Below are 16,503 nucleotides of genomic sequence, written 5' to 3' on the forward strand. Positions count from 1 at the left end.
GATGCTGGGAAAAGGCTGGGATCGACCAGCAAGTGAGGTGAACATCTGAGTAGGGTATGTTACCAGACAGCATTCTGAAGGAGAAAATATAATGCCCTGGGATGGATAAGAACTGCTTCGGTTACAACATGGTTTCATACCTGGGAGGTTATGTCTCATGAATTTGATGTTTTACTGAAGATGTGGCGAAAGGCTGTGAGGTCAGAGCTACAGAAATTGAAGGAAATCATGACAGAAACTGTTTGAACATATGTGCATGGTAGGCTGCACGAGAACTTCGGAACGCAAGGTATCTAAGGCTAGAGAGCAGATCAAACAGTCATCTGGCTTCATTAAAGACAGCATAAAGTGTGATGGATGTTCCTTTTCGGACTACAGGACTGTAGATCGTGACGTGCAAATTGTAAGTCATCCATATCAATGCTTAAATTGAAAATGTAGACCACAGTATTGGCACGTTTGTGAACATTTCGTCTCATGAATAATGAGGAACGTTGACAAAGATCGCAGCGAGATCATGATCATTTCGCCATTTGTGCAGGGTAGTGATTAATGGAAAGAAATATAATGAAGAGCAGTTTGGGACGTCTCGGCTTGCAGAGCCAACAGGGTGAATGATAGAGAGCAGATGGATATGAGATTACAGGTATATACAACCCAAACGTTTGACTCATTATGGCCGCACAACGAACGACTTCTTAACCATCCCATCAACTTGCCGAGATAATTTGTCCTTGGACTCCCTCGCTTCCTCCCAAATCAAACATTCATGTTATTAGTCGCTGCCTCTGCATTCCTGTTGAACTTCTGAAGTTCAAGTATGCTATCACAGGGATCCCAGAAATGAAACCGTAGCAAACACGGAGTGGGTTACCGAAAATATGAGAATTTGACATAATTCTTTCTTGGTGGAGAGCGTGAAAATGGAATACAAGGTCTTTTTTCTTTTAATTTGTGTGGCCTCAACTTATCAGTAAAATATGCCATCGACAGGCGTGCCGTATGGGCATTGAAGAGGCGGCATGGACCATATTACCCAGGTTGTAGAAGGTATATTATGCATTTTGCAGAAATATTATGTCAAGACAATAGTGAAAATTACAAATGTCATTGTATTCAGTGATATTCATTTGCTATCAACTTGTCCCTTTCCCCTCGACCTCTCCGCATGTTTCCATGATTCATGTTCTAATAACTCGAAGCAGAGAACTGAACGGATATTGCACCGCATTGACAAATGCCTGTCTGAATTTTGCTTGGGTCACCACATATATAAACGTGTTTGTGCACAAGCTTAAGTTCTGCAGCATATATCCCAGCTGGCCGAAAATATATTCGGAATCGTTGTAATCATTCGGATTTTTTCCTGCAATGTTATAATACAAGTAATCAAGAACAGTCGTTAACCACAAAAGGATAAAACACCCGGAAATAGTGAACAGTAAAACTATCGACCTCCTCCTGCTCTCCAACTGTGGGTCACCCCGATTCTCGCCCTTGCTTTGACCCCGCAGCGCCCTTCGGACACGACTGACCACTAAAATGTGCCGGACCGTCAGGATATTAAACAATGAAATAAGAAGGAATGGGAGCAATGGGGTGAGGATTCTGTCCAGTTTACTTAATATCAGCCAGCCTGGCTCACTATAATAACCATTTTTAACATCACAGTACCAAGCCATATGGTTAATTATCTCTCGCGGTTCAAATATAAAACAGAATGGAACATTTTTAAAACAGAGAAGGGCGCCAGTTATTCCCAGAACCAGGTCTGCAGTTTTACCGGTGCAATGTTTTGTTTTAAGCCTCTCGCAGCAAATGAGGATAAAGCGATCGAAGGAAAAAGTGACGGTAAACCAAACTGAACAGTCTTTGGACACGCACATGAGGTAAAATATCACGCTGCAGACGGGGTAGATGTCCAGAAAGGTTGAGGGAAAGTAAAAGCTGATCCGCCTTAATATGACGGCGGTGACGACAGACAGTAGATCTGCCGTAGCCATGCCCAGCAGATAACGGCAGGTGCAGGTGGAGAGGCCGCACTTTCCTTGGGACAGGATCGCAATTGCAACAACATTCACTGTAAAGAGAGGAACATAACTAGCATTTTTAACCGAAAAGGTCTCCGAGTCTTGCCTCACTAAGGAAACCCAATAGACCACGGTCTAAAGCGTTGGTTTGTGTATGGTCGCAAAATTGAGATGCAGACTAAATCATAGGCGATCGACAAGTAGAAATTGTAAAGTGTATTTCATCGAAACGCAACAGACAAGATACAGCTGCACATGCTCAAGAAACTGGCTACCTTTAGGTTATATAAACACAAACTCACGGAGGTCGAGGAATGGGAAATATACACGTGATGCAGCCTGCAGTCACTGGATCCTTCTGCTGCTGTCCCTTGATCTAAAAAGGTCAATTTGGGGAAACTGCCAGAAGAAACAGCTTTTGTATCCACGGGAATTGATCCAACATGTATGTGCAGTTGTTGGATCATGTGAAAGGAAAGGTCTGATCAACAGAAATGGTCATTAGGTGCACATGTCAGATTTCAAACAGGAGGTCCACGTTTTCTAAGTGACGATTCGATCGAAGTCAGCTCAGATCGACGTTTGGGCATCATGGGTCTGTGCATCAAACAAACAAACTATCAAATAGTAAGGGATGATTAACTGGAGTCTTGAAACATTTTATTCAGAAAAGGTGGATGGCATTGAGTGTGGGATGGGATGGGACAGCGGGAATAAAGGTAACAGAGTTTGCTGCATATCTGGTTAAAGAATGAGCGACAGTCCGCCTTCTGTTGATTCTTCCTCAGGTCGAATTAACAAAGCGCCATGACGAAAGATTTTCGCCCTAAAGTATTATTTATATTTATTTTCCACATATGCTACCCATTATTCACTGTATACGCGCTGACAGATCTAACATCTGATTTTCAATTCGGGCATCTGTTTTATTGTAATTTACTAAGGAGATTTTTTTAAATCTGCTTCTGTGATCGGGAGGGAGTTAATATATAGAATTAAAACGAATTTTGAGTGAGATAAAAAGAAACGGCTTCCATCTGGAGTTAAAAAACAGAACACTATAAAAAGAATTGCATTCACCAGCTAAGCGAGGACATGATTGTGAGACGAGAATTGTTTCGAGGTGTAACTTGCCCCAAAATATGAGACGTCCTAAATCGGTGAGAATGTTTACGGCGTGGACAAATGTGGTGGAGTGATGGCATGAAACCTGCGTTTCTCCCCAAGTATGGAACAGGCTTGGGGGAGAGGCAGTGCAGCGAGAACACAGAAATCTGGCATATTTGAATCACCAGACTGAAAAAAAAACTAGCTGACACAATTTATTATACGACCTTGAGAATCGGCATAGAACGACAATAACGCATGTAAAAACAATATATTTATCCGATAACGTGACAGTGCCGACCCGATGATAGATTCACTATCACTGCCATTACGAGCATCCTGTCATGCAACGAAGCAAGAAACTCGCAGGCTTTCGCTCATATAACGAATAAACAATAAATTACCAGGAACTCCGCAAAAGGCGATGATAATGTAGAAAACTTTCCGGACACTGTAGAATGTTTCCAGCATTTTCTGTCTGAATTGTTCTCTCCTGCACTTTGCATACAGGTTTCTCAAATTCCCTTACCAAACATTTCAATTTATACAACCAGTATCCCCACAGGTCACCGTACTTCCACAACATAAATTTTGATTAATTTGATTACGAAAGTAAGCCTCAATCCCTGGAGTGCTGTGGCTTGCACGGGTTTATTTCAATGTATCCAAAGTAGAACAGTTTCGGCAAACAGCATTTAAATGTATCCTCTCTGGTGCCTTGTACAATCAGTTGTATTCCTGGTATATCGAACTCGTTAGGAAACGGACGGAAGACAAACAGAGAGTTCCTGGATAAACAAAGGCATTGGAAAAAGGGGGAACCAAATAAATGTCAGCTTTTTTCAGACTAAAGACAAACAGGTTGAAAACAAAATTAAGAGCATTTGTAATGGCACGCAGATAACATAAAATAGAAAGCAAATGAATTCTTCGATTAGCAGCGCAAGGACAGGAATGGGCAAGTGTCGGCGATTCAGTGGAGCAGCAAGTCGGGTCGCTGTTTCAGAACGCCAGAGACTGGGGTTCACGGTTCATCTGTGTGGGGTTGCCTACATATTTCAAAGTGTTCGTATTTCAGTCACTTCATTCAATGTTCAGGTTATCGTGGTTTCATTAGTCAATCTTTAACGATTAATTTAGATATATAGCACGGTAACTGACCCTTCATACCCGCGAACACGAGTTGCCCAAATTCAATTCCGCGACTATATCCGAATGTCATTGTCATGTGGGGGAAAGCGGAGCTTCCAGAGAAAACCCACGCAGACTGGGATGAACGTACAAACTCCTTACAGACAGCGCCGGATTCAAACCCGGTTGTCCAGCATTATCATGTTAAACGAACACATATTTTCGAGGCAATTGTAGGGCTGTCGTTAGAACTTCAGTGTATTTATTCATTGTACAAATGTAGATGAAAATAAACATTGTTATCGCTGTCATCATGAAAGTGCGTTGCTGCAAACCTCCGAACTCCAGCTCAGTGACGTGGAATCAGCTGATAATAATTATCAATTGCGGGCATAAACGCCTCTTCGACACGCTTTAATCGCTTAAAATTATGTTCGTGGGTTCAGTCAAAGTTAACTGTTTATTTGATGTTTAGTTGATTATTTTCATCTCTCACCACACACCTTTGTTCCTATTTCTGTATCCATGAGACTTAGTCCAGGGATATACCACGAACTTGATCGTATCCCGCGCTGTCTGTAAGGAGTTTGTTGTTCTTCCCATGTCTGCGTAGGTTGTCCCCTAGGCCTCCGGTTTTCTCCCACCGTTTGAAACGTACCGGGGTTGTAGGTTAATTGTGTGTAATTGAGCGGCACGAACTCTTGGGCCGAAATGGCCTATTATCGTGCTCCATGTCTAAAATTCAAACCAAGTCCGACAGGAGAGGTTGGTTAAATTGAAAAACATATTTCCTTAATTTCTGGACTACGACTCCTTTGCTCTGGCCTGTACAATAATGAGATATTTATTTTATATCGGACATATTGTACCTGCAGTGTACTCCGTCCTGCAATAATATTACATTTCAGAGATCCATCTGCCACATCAATTTTTTTATGTGAATGATGTGGTCATTTTCGAGGCGCCTTTTAGCTCCAAAGGCCTGGGAAAAGAGAGGTGGATGGAGGGTGATATAAAAACAGGTAAAGTATTTCTGCTTTTCAGACTATACAGGAGTGACGTATTGGACAAATATCAGTCATGGCACAGCCATTCCAGTCCTTCAGGTCACGGGATAGCAGGAAGGAGCCATACCCCTGGGAACAAATCAGCAGGAATTGTGTCAGTTAACATCTCGACAATGTGCATGTTAAATGATTATAACTGAAGTTCAATGAATTCATGCGAACGAGTTAGATATGATCACATCAAAAGTGCAGGGTGCAGGTCGACGCCCGACCAGTTGATAGATCAAAAGGTTTAAGCAAACCATGCAGATGTCACCTGTGACCATTCACCTCTGCCAAATGCATATAGGGCTGGACACTCGAGACACTGAAGAGCAAACGGGACAAAGGCAATACTCGATACCCCTGCGGCCGTTCACATCCATCAAACGTGGCGTTTGTGTACTGTTGAGGGGAGGATATAGGAGGGGCATATCACGGTAGTCAAGCCTCTGGGATCGATGATAGTCTCGTGGCGAAGATGGAAAATAATGACAAGAGGCAAGGTGTAATGATGGGGGAATCAATATTCATGGGGAACCAATGACAGTTTCAATGCAAGATATTCAAATGCCGAATGTTTTGAGGGGCTCGAGTCCGGGAAGTCTCATGCTTAATTCAAGCCATTCTCAAGAGGGTGTGAGAGCATCATGTTGTAATCCGTATAGAGAATGATGATGCGGGTAGGAAGGGTGCCGAGGTCTTGCGAAGTGCCTGCAGCGAGTTGAACGCAATATTGAAGATCAGGAACTGCAGGATTGCTAATGGTGACACGTGCTCGCGAGGTAAGAACTATGAGGATAAAGTAGTTCAGAACGTGCCTGAAGAGTTTGTGCTGAACGGCGGACTTGGTATTTCTGGATCATTGTACTGTGCTCCAGGGAACGGAGGACCGAAACCGGCGGGCGGTTTGTGTCTGAACTGGAGGAGACTAATATCCTGCGCAACATCTTGCTCGTGTGTGCCCCAAACTTGGTTTACGGGAGCTGGGAACAAGAATGAGACGAAAGAAAACAGAGAAAATGGTGGATAAGTTGATGCAGTGTGTCGTCTGTTTGTGAGAAAACACAGGACGTGGAGGGGGACGTAAATGTAATAGATTGGAGGGGCTGAAATGTGTTTATTTCAATCAAACAAGTATTACGAATGAGGTGGATGAATTGTTGGTGGACAGTCACGTGATCTCTCCGGCGCGAACCTAGTTACAAGCCACCACATCTGTCATCAAGGCGAAGATCACATACGCTGAGCACTCACCTTGCCATTGGCCACGATAAAAACACAGACATTACCACCAGTTGTTTTAATCACATCCCATAGTTTCGCATACTTGCACCGGCCCCACTAGCCAACAGGGAGTTTACGGCTCCATACGGATGGCAGTCTCTTCAATCTGAGGCGCCTGCAAGCTCACACAAAGACACAAGAGAAACTTGTCCGTGAACTACTCTTTGCAGGCGATGCCGCTTTAGTTGCCCATTCAGAGCCAGCTCTTCAGATCTTGACATCCTGTTTTGCGGAAACTGCCACAATGTTTGGCCTGGAAGTCAGCCTGAAGAAAACGGAGGTCCTCCATCAGCCAGCTCCCCACCATGACTACCAGCCCCCCCCCCCCCCCCCCCCACATCTCCATCCGGCACACAAAACTCAAAACGGTCAACCAGTTTACCTATCTCGGCTGCACCATTTCATCAGATGCAAGGATCGACAACGAGATAGACAACAGACTACACAAAAGAGTCTGGAAAAACAACCAACTGAAAAACCTCACAAAGATTAGGTATACAGAGCCGTTGTCATACCCACACTCCTGTTCGGCTCCGAATCATGGGTCCTCTACCGGCATCACCTACAGCTCCTAGAACGCTTCCACCAGCGTTGTCTCCGCTCCATCCTCAACATTCATTGGAGCCTTTCATCCCTAACGTCGAAGTACTCGAGATGGCAGAGGTCGACAGCATCGAGTCCATGCTGCTGAAGATCCAACTGCGCTGGGTGGGTCACGTCTCCAGAATGGAGGACCATGCCTTCCCAAGATCGTGTTATATGGCGAGCTCTCCACTGGCCACCGTGACAGAGGTGCACCAAAGAAGAGGTACAAGGACTGCCTAAAGAAATCTCTTGGTGCCTGCCACATTGACCACCGCCAGTGGGCTGATATCGCCTCAAACGTGCATCTTGGCGCCTCACAGTTCGGCGGGCAGCAACCTCCTTTGAAGAAGACCGCAGAGCCCACCTCACTGACAAAAAACAAGGAGGAAAAACCCAACACCCAACCCCAACCAACCAATTTTCCCCTGCAACCGCTGCAACCGTGTCTGCCTGTCCCGCATCGGACTTGTCAGCCACAATCGAGCCTGCAGCTGACGTGGACTTTTACCCCCTCCATAAATCTTCGTCCGCGAAGCCAAGCCAAAGAAAGAGAAGACGTGGAGCAGCTGGGTTTCTTTTCCTGAAGGAATGAAACTGAGTGTCATTCCAGATCATGGGGCAGAGAAGACGCTAGAGAATCAATCTCAATATATGTACCAGCAACGGGTAATGCACGTTAATGTGATGCACGCTATGAAACCATTGTGGTAAATTTTTTTCTGCTCTTCCAATTAATCATAGTTCCGTACATGCACCAGGCATATCGGAAGTGGGCACTGTTTGTCTCGCCTGCGCGTTTAAGCATGGGACCTGCGAGCAATAGCTATGTGTTGGTTGCGCGCGCGTGTGTGTGTGTGCGTGTGCGTGTACGTGTGCGTGTGCGTGTGCGTGTGTGTGTGTGTGTGTGTGTGAGTGTGTGTGTGTGTGTGTGTGTGTGTGTGTGTGTTAGAGAGAGAAAAGGGGAAAGCGAACGAAAGCGAGAGAGAGAGAGCTTCCTCATATCACATAAATTTGGATTGGTACGAGGAATTATGATGTTGAGCCAGTTACAGATACAGTACTTCTTGACGCAACGATAGGTACAGCTGATACAGGTACAGTTGTGGATATGTTTCAAAATGAAATAGGATGGAACGAAAAAGAGGGGGAGAATTACTGTTGTGCTGAGAAGAGTATCAATTCAGTGGGTTCACAGAGAGATGAGTCTCGAAACGAGTGTTACAATCACCGGTCACTTTAATTCCGACACGGGAGACAAACAAGGGAGAACGTTAAAGAGTACTCGATTACTATTTCACTTAAGAAAGAATATAGGCATTCAGCTCCAACCTCGGTTAGACTCCGACAATAATGAACCGATACTTATACACTTGAATAGGCATACAAGAGTCGGGGTCCCTTGAATACACCCGGTTATCTCTACCAACGGAGTTGCGGCCCTCTGCAAGTATTGATCTAACGGTCACATAAATTCAGGGTCAACCAACGTACATTAGGCCATTTGGCACACCATTTCAAATCTGATCTCCATGATATATGAGGTTCTGGAAGAACCAGATGTATCAGGAAGCATCTATGGAGCGAACCCAGAAATGTCGAGTCATTGCAGAGGACAGAGAAGATAAAGGAGAGGTGGACGGTTTAAAAAAGTGAAGGGTGGGATATGGTAGGAGATTCAGGTGGATCCAGGTGAGAAACCAAAAGAAAAAGAATTCAGAGGACCCTCTTTTTCGCTCATTCCGCCTGTATCTGGCACTACACCTCCATTTTCAGCACCGTTAAGTAACAGAATTTCTCTTGAGAAGAGAAACGTAAGCCGCGCTCAACCACGTCGATTGCCTCCTCTTCGATGAGACCAAACACGAACTAGGCCAGCGATTTGCCGTGCGTATGATCATACGAAGTTTTCGGTTGCAAGCCATGTTCAATATTATCCCCTTTGCCATACTTCGCTGTCTGTTCTCGGACTATTTCACACGGCATGAACACTGGCATCGCCTGTTTTTGTCTCTTATTTTGATCTATCCTCAACCACCACCCAACACCCCCAGCCATGCCCTCCGCTATCATCAGGAAGAAGGTACAGAACCTTGAAAGAGAACACACATCACAAAAACAGTTTCTTTCTCACTGCTATAGATTTCTGAATGGAAAATGAACCGGCATTACATCACTTTTCTCTCTTCATTGGAACTTGCTGTTAACTTTTAAATACTGTATTGAAGGAAATATAATTATCTGTAATTTTTGCATCTGTAATAAACAAAACGGCTACCACAAATCAACAAATTTTGTGACTCATATTCCGGACAATTAATATGATTCTGGTTCTGATTTCAGGGCTCTTTCAGGTGCAGGTTTCTTTCCAAACCCACTCTCCAGACCAGTTGTTATGCTTTCACCGCTACCACCCTTTCATTCTTGTACCGAACGTCAATCTGCTGTACCGATCCTCGTGAACAATGGTTCCCAATGTAAAATCTCGACATATTTTTGCCCGACTGATGTGATTGTCCGTGAGGTTGTTCCCGCTGTAATATTGAGCAGAGATTTCCCGAGCGCTGCTGTGCAAACACTGCCCGTGAATAACGGAGCTCAGAAAGGCGACAGTCGACATACTTCTGTCCCGGAGAAAACATCTCCATCCACCTGTCCTGGTGTATCAGCACCGGGCTACGAAGGTGCAGCAGCGCCTCTAATTCCTCGAAAGCCCTGAGGAAACTCGGCATTACACCAGCATTACTGAACACCCTTTATATGCGCACCTTTGGCGGTATCTTTTCAGGGTGAATGAGATGTGTTCCACTAAAGGCCTCAAGGAAATGCAAAGGGCAGTCAGACCACGAAATCAAAATCCACACCCATCAACTGCACTAAAAAAACGAGGAGCCCCTCGGAGTTCCGTACGAAGATATTTATGATGTACATAACGTATTTGAACGAGGATTGTTTTGTGAAAATTGTGGAATATTTAAGATGGAAACGGAATTGTGTGCTACCACATTGGGCAGTGAAGAGAATACCTGCCTTTGTATAAGCGTCTGGTTTGGATTTTAACATTTTTTATTTTATTTTTTATTTAGTGATACAGCAAGGCAATAGACCCTCTGAGCCATGGGACCATGTCGACCAAAAGAGCCCATCCGAGCAAATAATTTGCTTGTAATTAGAATATAAGGGAGAACTGGAGTACCCAAAGGGAACCAACCAGGTTACGAGGAGAATTATTTGCAGACAGCCCTGATTTAAACCAGGGTCGTTTGCGCGATATTAGTGTTGTGTAAAACGCGACGCTAACCATGATGCTGGTATTGATCGAGAACTGGAAATGGGATGGCAGATTCCGACACCGCGGAGCAGATCTAGGTGCTGCATTTGGTTAAGTTTATTTCAGGCAGTACCTCCTCCGTTAGAGACGCTGATTTCAGGAGGGAGCAATTCTAGGAGCTGCATTTGGTTAAGTTATTCTCAGGCCGTACCTCCTCCGATAGAGACGCTGATCTCAGGAAGGAGCAGTTCTAGGAACTGCATTTGGTTAAGTTTATCTCAGGCAGTACCTCCTCCGTTAGAGACGCTGATCTCAGGAGTGTTTTGGGGCAGACGGGCTGCAATCTGTAACCCGCTGAGGAGGTCAACACAGGTTGACGTGATGTATGGCTAAGGAAGCATTTGACGAGCTTGACGTCGTCCGTTGGAGTAGTGAATACGAGATTTTACGACAAGTCCACATGAAAGGGAATTTCGGTACACGATATTTCGACGACCTTTATCGACATTATGGAAAATGTATCGGATCCTTGCTCTCCCCACAACCCTTTACTGTTTATTTATTTAGTTTTATTTTTGTGTCATATTCTATTTATCATTTTAAAATATATTTAGCAATCAACAATCAGACCAAATACAAAACATCAAGAAACCCCCCCCTCTCCCCACCCCCTCCCCTCTATATGTCCGATTAAACAGAGAAAGAACGAAGAAACAGAAACATAAAAAAGTAGCATCCCATTGCCAGTGTGTACAATAACATCGCTGTGTCTAACTAAGCCAAGAGCTCACTGTATTCCCAAATTCCTCTATTCAACCGCACTCCTCGGTGCCCTATCATTTACTGTCGATATCCTTTCTGGTTAGTCCTTCCAAAATGCAACACCTCACACTTGTCTGCATTAAATTCCATCTGTAATTTTTCAGCCCATATTTCTAACTGGTCCAGATCCCTCTGAAAGCTTTGAAAGCCTTCCTAACTGTCCACAACGCGTACAATCTTTGTGTAATTAGCAAACTTGCTGGTAAAATTTACCACATTATTATCTATATCATTGATATAGACGGCAAACAACAAAGTTTCCAGCACCGATCCTTGAGGTGCACCAGTCTTAGAAGCAGTCATCCACCACCACACTCCGATTTCTTCCGTATAGCGAATGTCCAATCCAGTTTACTACCTCACCATGAGTACAGCATTCTGAACTTTGGGACTGACCTCCCATGTGGAACCTTGTCAAAACCCTTATTGAAGTCCATTTAAATAAAATCCACGGTGTTTCCTTCATCAAGACTCCTGGTAACCAACCTGATCCTACATCGCTGCAAAGACAAACTCCTGAGCTTTCTTCTTTAGATATGTACTCACATCAAGGTACCATCCTATTAAATTTCCTCCGCACCTTCTTCTGCTTCAACATCTTGCCTGCAACATGACGACCAGAACTTAGCACAATAAACCAATGATGCCCAACAAAAAACTTTGTAGAACAAAAACGGTACCTCACGGCTCGCTAACTCTTTACCACCCATCAACCAGCACGACAAGTTTATGAGATTTATACACTTCGATTCCGATTTTCCTCTGTTTTTCCACGCTGTTAAGAATCAATCCATTAACCATATATTCCACATTCGTTCGAAGTTCGAACTTGTATAACTTCACGTTATTCCGGTTTAAAGTCGACGTGATAATCCTTTGCCCAAACCTTCATCATAGCTATTTCTTGTTTTAACCTACGACAAACTTCTTCACGGTCTACAACACAACCAAGGCTCGTGTCAGCTGGAAACCTAATAACCTGTACCATCAATTACTCGTCTCAACTAATTTTAAAATATTCACAAAAGCAATGGTCCCACAACCTATACCGAATAAAGTGAATTGGAATAAAAGTGAACTTATGCCATTGTCTGAAGCCGATTATTTTGTTTGTAAAGGATACCACATTTTAAATTGACTGATCAAGTTAAGTATTGAGGTATTAAAATAGATAGACATATAAATCATTTATTTGCCATTATTTTCCATAATTAAAGAGGATTTAATTAAATGGAAAGACTTGCTGAGAGCTTCAGGCGGTAGAGTGAATTGTATAAAAATTAATGTATTCCCTAGACTTCAGTAGTTTTTCAATCTATTCCTTGTAATATTCCTAAATTTTTTAAATACTTGAATACAGTAGCTTGGAAATTTTATGGAGGGGTAAAATGGCAAGAGCATCTTTTCATGAGTTAACATGGAAATATGAATTAGGAGTTTAAAAGTTTCAAAATTTCTAAAATTACTTTAAGGCCGCTCAGCTAAAATTTATTAATAAAATGTTTGATCTTGATAGACCTTTGACTTAGGCAGATAGAGAATTAAATAGAATTAGTGAGGATAGAAGGGATTAATTTGTTGATAAATTGAATGTTAAATTGTTAGGATATGAATTTTTCTTGTTGCTGCATAAAGTACACGGTTTGACCTTCTGAGCTTCTCCGGGATTTTTGTTTTTACTTCAACTTCCGAGTGAGGTTTACAGCTGTTGCACTTCCCTCAGGAGAAGTTAGCAAGGATACTTGACTTTCCCTGATTGCCTACATCCTGCAAGACTACGAACAAGGGAGGTACGTTTGGCGTATCGGTTAGCGCAACTCCTTTACTGCGCCAGTGATCGGGACTGGGGTTCAAATCCCGGTCCGTCTGTAAGGAATTTGTACATCATCCCCGAGTCTGCGAGGATTTTTCTCGGGGGCTTCGGTTTTCTACCACCTTCTAAACAAACAGGGGGTGTTGATTAATAACGTGAAAATTGGAAGGAACGGACTCGTGTGCCTAAAAGACCTGTTATGGTGTTCTTTGTCTTAATGTACTTTTTTTAATTAAAGGTACTTGACTTTCCACATTTGCAAGTTGGTTTAAGCTCCAAACATTGCCTCTGCTCACCAAAGTCTCTGGACTAAAATCCTTAAAGCTCACTTACATGTTTTCCACTCCAACAATAGCCGCACCACAGAGGACTAATAACGTTTGAACTTTGATTTGGCTGCAGGATCGTCACACATTCAACTCCTTTCATCCAGACCATTGAACTATCGAACGGTCTATAGCCTCCATTCCCCCTTTCTTATTCCTGTCCAATTGTTTCCCTTGAATATTAAAATTAAGCCCGCGTTCACCAGTTCATCTGGCAGCTCGTAAAACGCTCGGAGTATTCGCCGTTTGAAGAAGTTCCCCCGAAACGTTTCCCCATTCGCCCTTAACCCACGTATCTCAACTCAGAGAGGAAAATGTCTGCTTGCATTTACTATATATCTACATAATTTTGTAAACCTCATTCGTCAAGCAAAGTCCTAACCTGTTAAAGCTTTTAATTGTATTAATATCGTTTCTCCAATTGTCTGCAATGAACCACCATATTTTAATTTCTACTTATGTAAACCAAGCGGACATTGCTTTTCCTTTGGAAACTAAAAATGTTTTCTTTCACATGGCTTTTGATGTTTACAAAGCAATCTGTTAAATGTAAACAATAATTTAACTCCATTTTTCAGCTCCTCTCTGAATTTCCTCTGTGTCAGGCCATAAATGCAGGTGTTAGTGCAGGTACTGAGAAGCTGTAACATCCATCCACATTGCTGAAAGATAAAAATCGGACTACTTAAATATCTGTCTCTATAGGTGGGGTTCACCAATTGCCAGTTCATGGAGTGTACTATATAGGGCATCCACAGTATTACGAAATTGATTGACAGAGCGAAGAGCAAAATGATCGATTTTCTCCGATTCTCCGCTTCTGAATCTTGTTGATTCTCGCCTTTGATCCGGAGTCCACTTCGGATTCTGTTTGATGTAATTATGTGCTTGGCTGTTAAACCATTTAACAAAAGAATGAAACAGATTGGTAATATGGGGGTTATGATGCTGTCAAACAACTCAAATGCTTTACAGATGGCTGACGTGTAGTATTCAGGTATCGGAACACAATACCAAGGCACATTGTCAATTATTACTTGAGGAGCCAACAGAAAGTAAAACGGGATGCACCTCACACTGCAGACTATCGCCACTGTCACGATAACTACTGTCGCAACTCTTTCTGTACAATATTTTCTCCATAGGTTCTGACAGCAAATTGCGACGTAGCGATCGAACGTGAATGCAACAGTGAACCAGACGGAACAGTCCATGCTCGCATATCTGAAGACAGCTGTGAGAGCACACACTGGGGTTATTTGTAAAACGGGGGCGAACAAATATATATTGTTCACCTGCTGCACGATAATCACGATGATAACCACCATGAGATCGGCCGCTGCCATCGCTACGAGATAGCGAGTGATGCATTTGGAGAGCCCACACTTTCCACGAGACAGGATCACAATCGCCGTTAAGTTAACTGAAAGAAAAAAAAGGAATCGGAGAGTGAAATGTAAGATAAAACGTCGCAGTAATTCATGGAAAGAAAGGTCTTGAGCGTTGTGCTCACACGGATACCCTGAAATCGCCACCGACGGTACCTCTTCTCTGCATATACGAGGTAGGGACGTAAATGGGACGCCAGTCTGCATCTGTTGCAGGTAACAGAAGACTGGATAAATCAATTATCATCGAGATCCAGCGACCTACCAGGAATACCAGCAGCTGCAAGTACAGGATAGTAAATTCTCGCGATGTGGTAAATTGGTGGATATGGCATTTTACGTGAAGCTGTGCTGTTCGAAGCGCTGTGACAACAGAAGCATCCTCTTCTGACAAATGCATTGACACGTTCTTATAATGGAGAAGGAATATCCAGTGGGCCAATTAAGGTCAACCCATTCTCACTTACGTCGCCGTCAATCACTTACGCTGAGTTATATTTTAAAATCGTGTCGTTGTGCAATGCATTTCGCAACTGGCCAGGTGTTGCAAACACCTTTTCGGAATTAGATGTTGCAAGTTTCTTCATTTCTGCCAGCATTTTCGAAGAGTTTGAATAAATGTTTTTCAGCCTCCAGTATTATTTAGAACAGCTGGACATCTCCTCCAAATAAACATAATATCTAAATAGGCGCATCGGTAGGGAGGCGGGATTGGGCGACACAGTTGTGGTAACGATTAGAGCAACCCTATAATCAAGTCAGCCAATCGGGTTCAAATCTGGCGCTATCTCTCAGGAGGTTATTCCTTCAGTCCCTGCGCTACTTGTCCTAGCCCCTCAACGCTGTCCTGACCTAGCTGGGTACCGGCGCCTTATATGCTAGCTCTGTGTTTAATACGATCATTATCCAGGGATTGATGGTGAAGTGTCCTCGTTGGGTTTCAACACGCGTCTCCTTACTTGGGTCGAAAGGCCACAGGTTGGCAGTGGAACGTTAAGCACCATCACCTCGGAGCTGTGCGCTCATTCCACTCCTATTCACGCTACTGACCAACGACTTAAACGCCAGATCTATCTCCAATAGTGACATCAGGTTTTCAGATAATAAGACACTAGTTAGCCTCTTCAGCAGAAACGATAAGTCGCACTACAGAGAAGAGATGGAAAATCTCGTGGAATGCGTGGACATCACGATCCAGATGAGTAGGAAGCATCAGATTTCTCTAAGTCCACTTAAAAAGTGACCGATACTGGATACTGTATCTTCTCGCTCGTCAGGAAGGTGCAACAGCAACTGCACATCCTGAGAGGACTGAGGTGGGCAGCACTACCGGTCACCATTACGTCAACTTTCTACAGGAGCTCCATCGAGAGGATCCTTGCCGACCACATCCCATTGCAGTATGGTTGCTCGAGCGAACTGGTTCGGAGGTCAATCCATAGGAGTCTAAAGAGCGGCACTTTGGTCTCCTACCTACCTCCCTCCCCTCCCTCACTTCCCCCTCCGCCACTTCCACCAGCGACGTGATATAACGGGAATTAGGCTCGCAACATCCTCAACGACTCCAGCCATCCCACGCACAGCATCTTCCAACAACTCCCTTCAAGTAAAAGGTACAGAATTACCAGACCAAGAACCACAAGACTTAGGAGTAGCCTAACGGCCCACGGGCAGTGAGAATGCTGAACGATTGGCGTACT

The 16,503-nt window shown here is 43.7% G+C and overlaps 1 protein-coding gene across 1 annotated transcript; it reads right to left on the reverse strand.

Moving 5' to 3' along the window:
• Window positions 1-1,181: 1,181 nt before the first annotated feature.
• On the reverse strand, window positions 1,182-3,608 carry LOC138762425 (probable G-protein coupled receptor 139). Its single transcript, XM_069936180.1, has 2 exons — window positions 3,542-3,608; window positions 1,182-2,080 (listed from the first exon to the last, which is right to left on the reverse strand). Exons 1-2 carry the CDS (start codon window positions 3,606-3,608, stop codon window positions 1,182-1,184), a joined length of 966 nt encoding a protein of 321 aa, XP_069792281.1.
• Window positions 3,609-16,503: the final 12,895 nt, after the last annotated feature.

Source organism: Narcine bancroftii, chromosome 4, assembly GCF_036971445.1.
Source record: "Narcine bancroftii isolate sNarBan1 chromosome 4, sNarBan1.hap1, whole genome shotgun sequence".
In the NCBI taxonomy this organism is placed as follows: Eukaryota; Metazoa; Chordata; class Chondrichthyes; order Torpediniformes; family Narcinidae; genus Narcine; species Narcine bancroftii.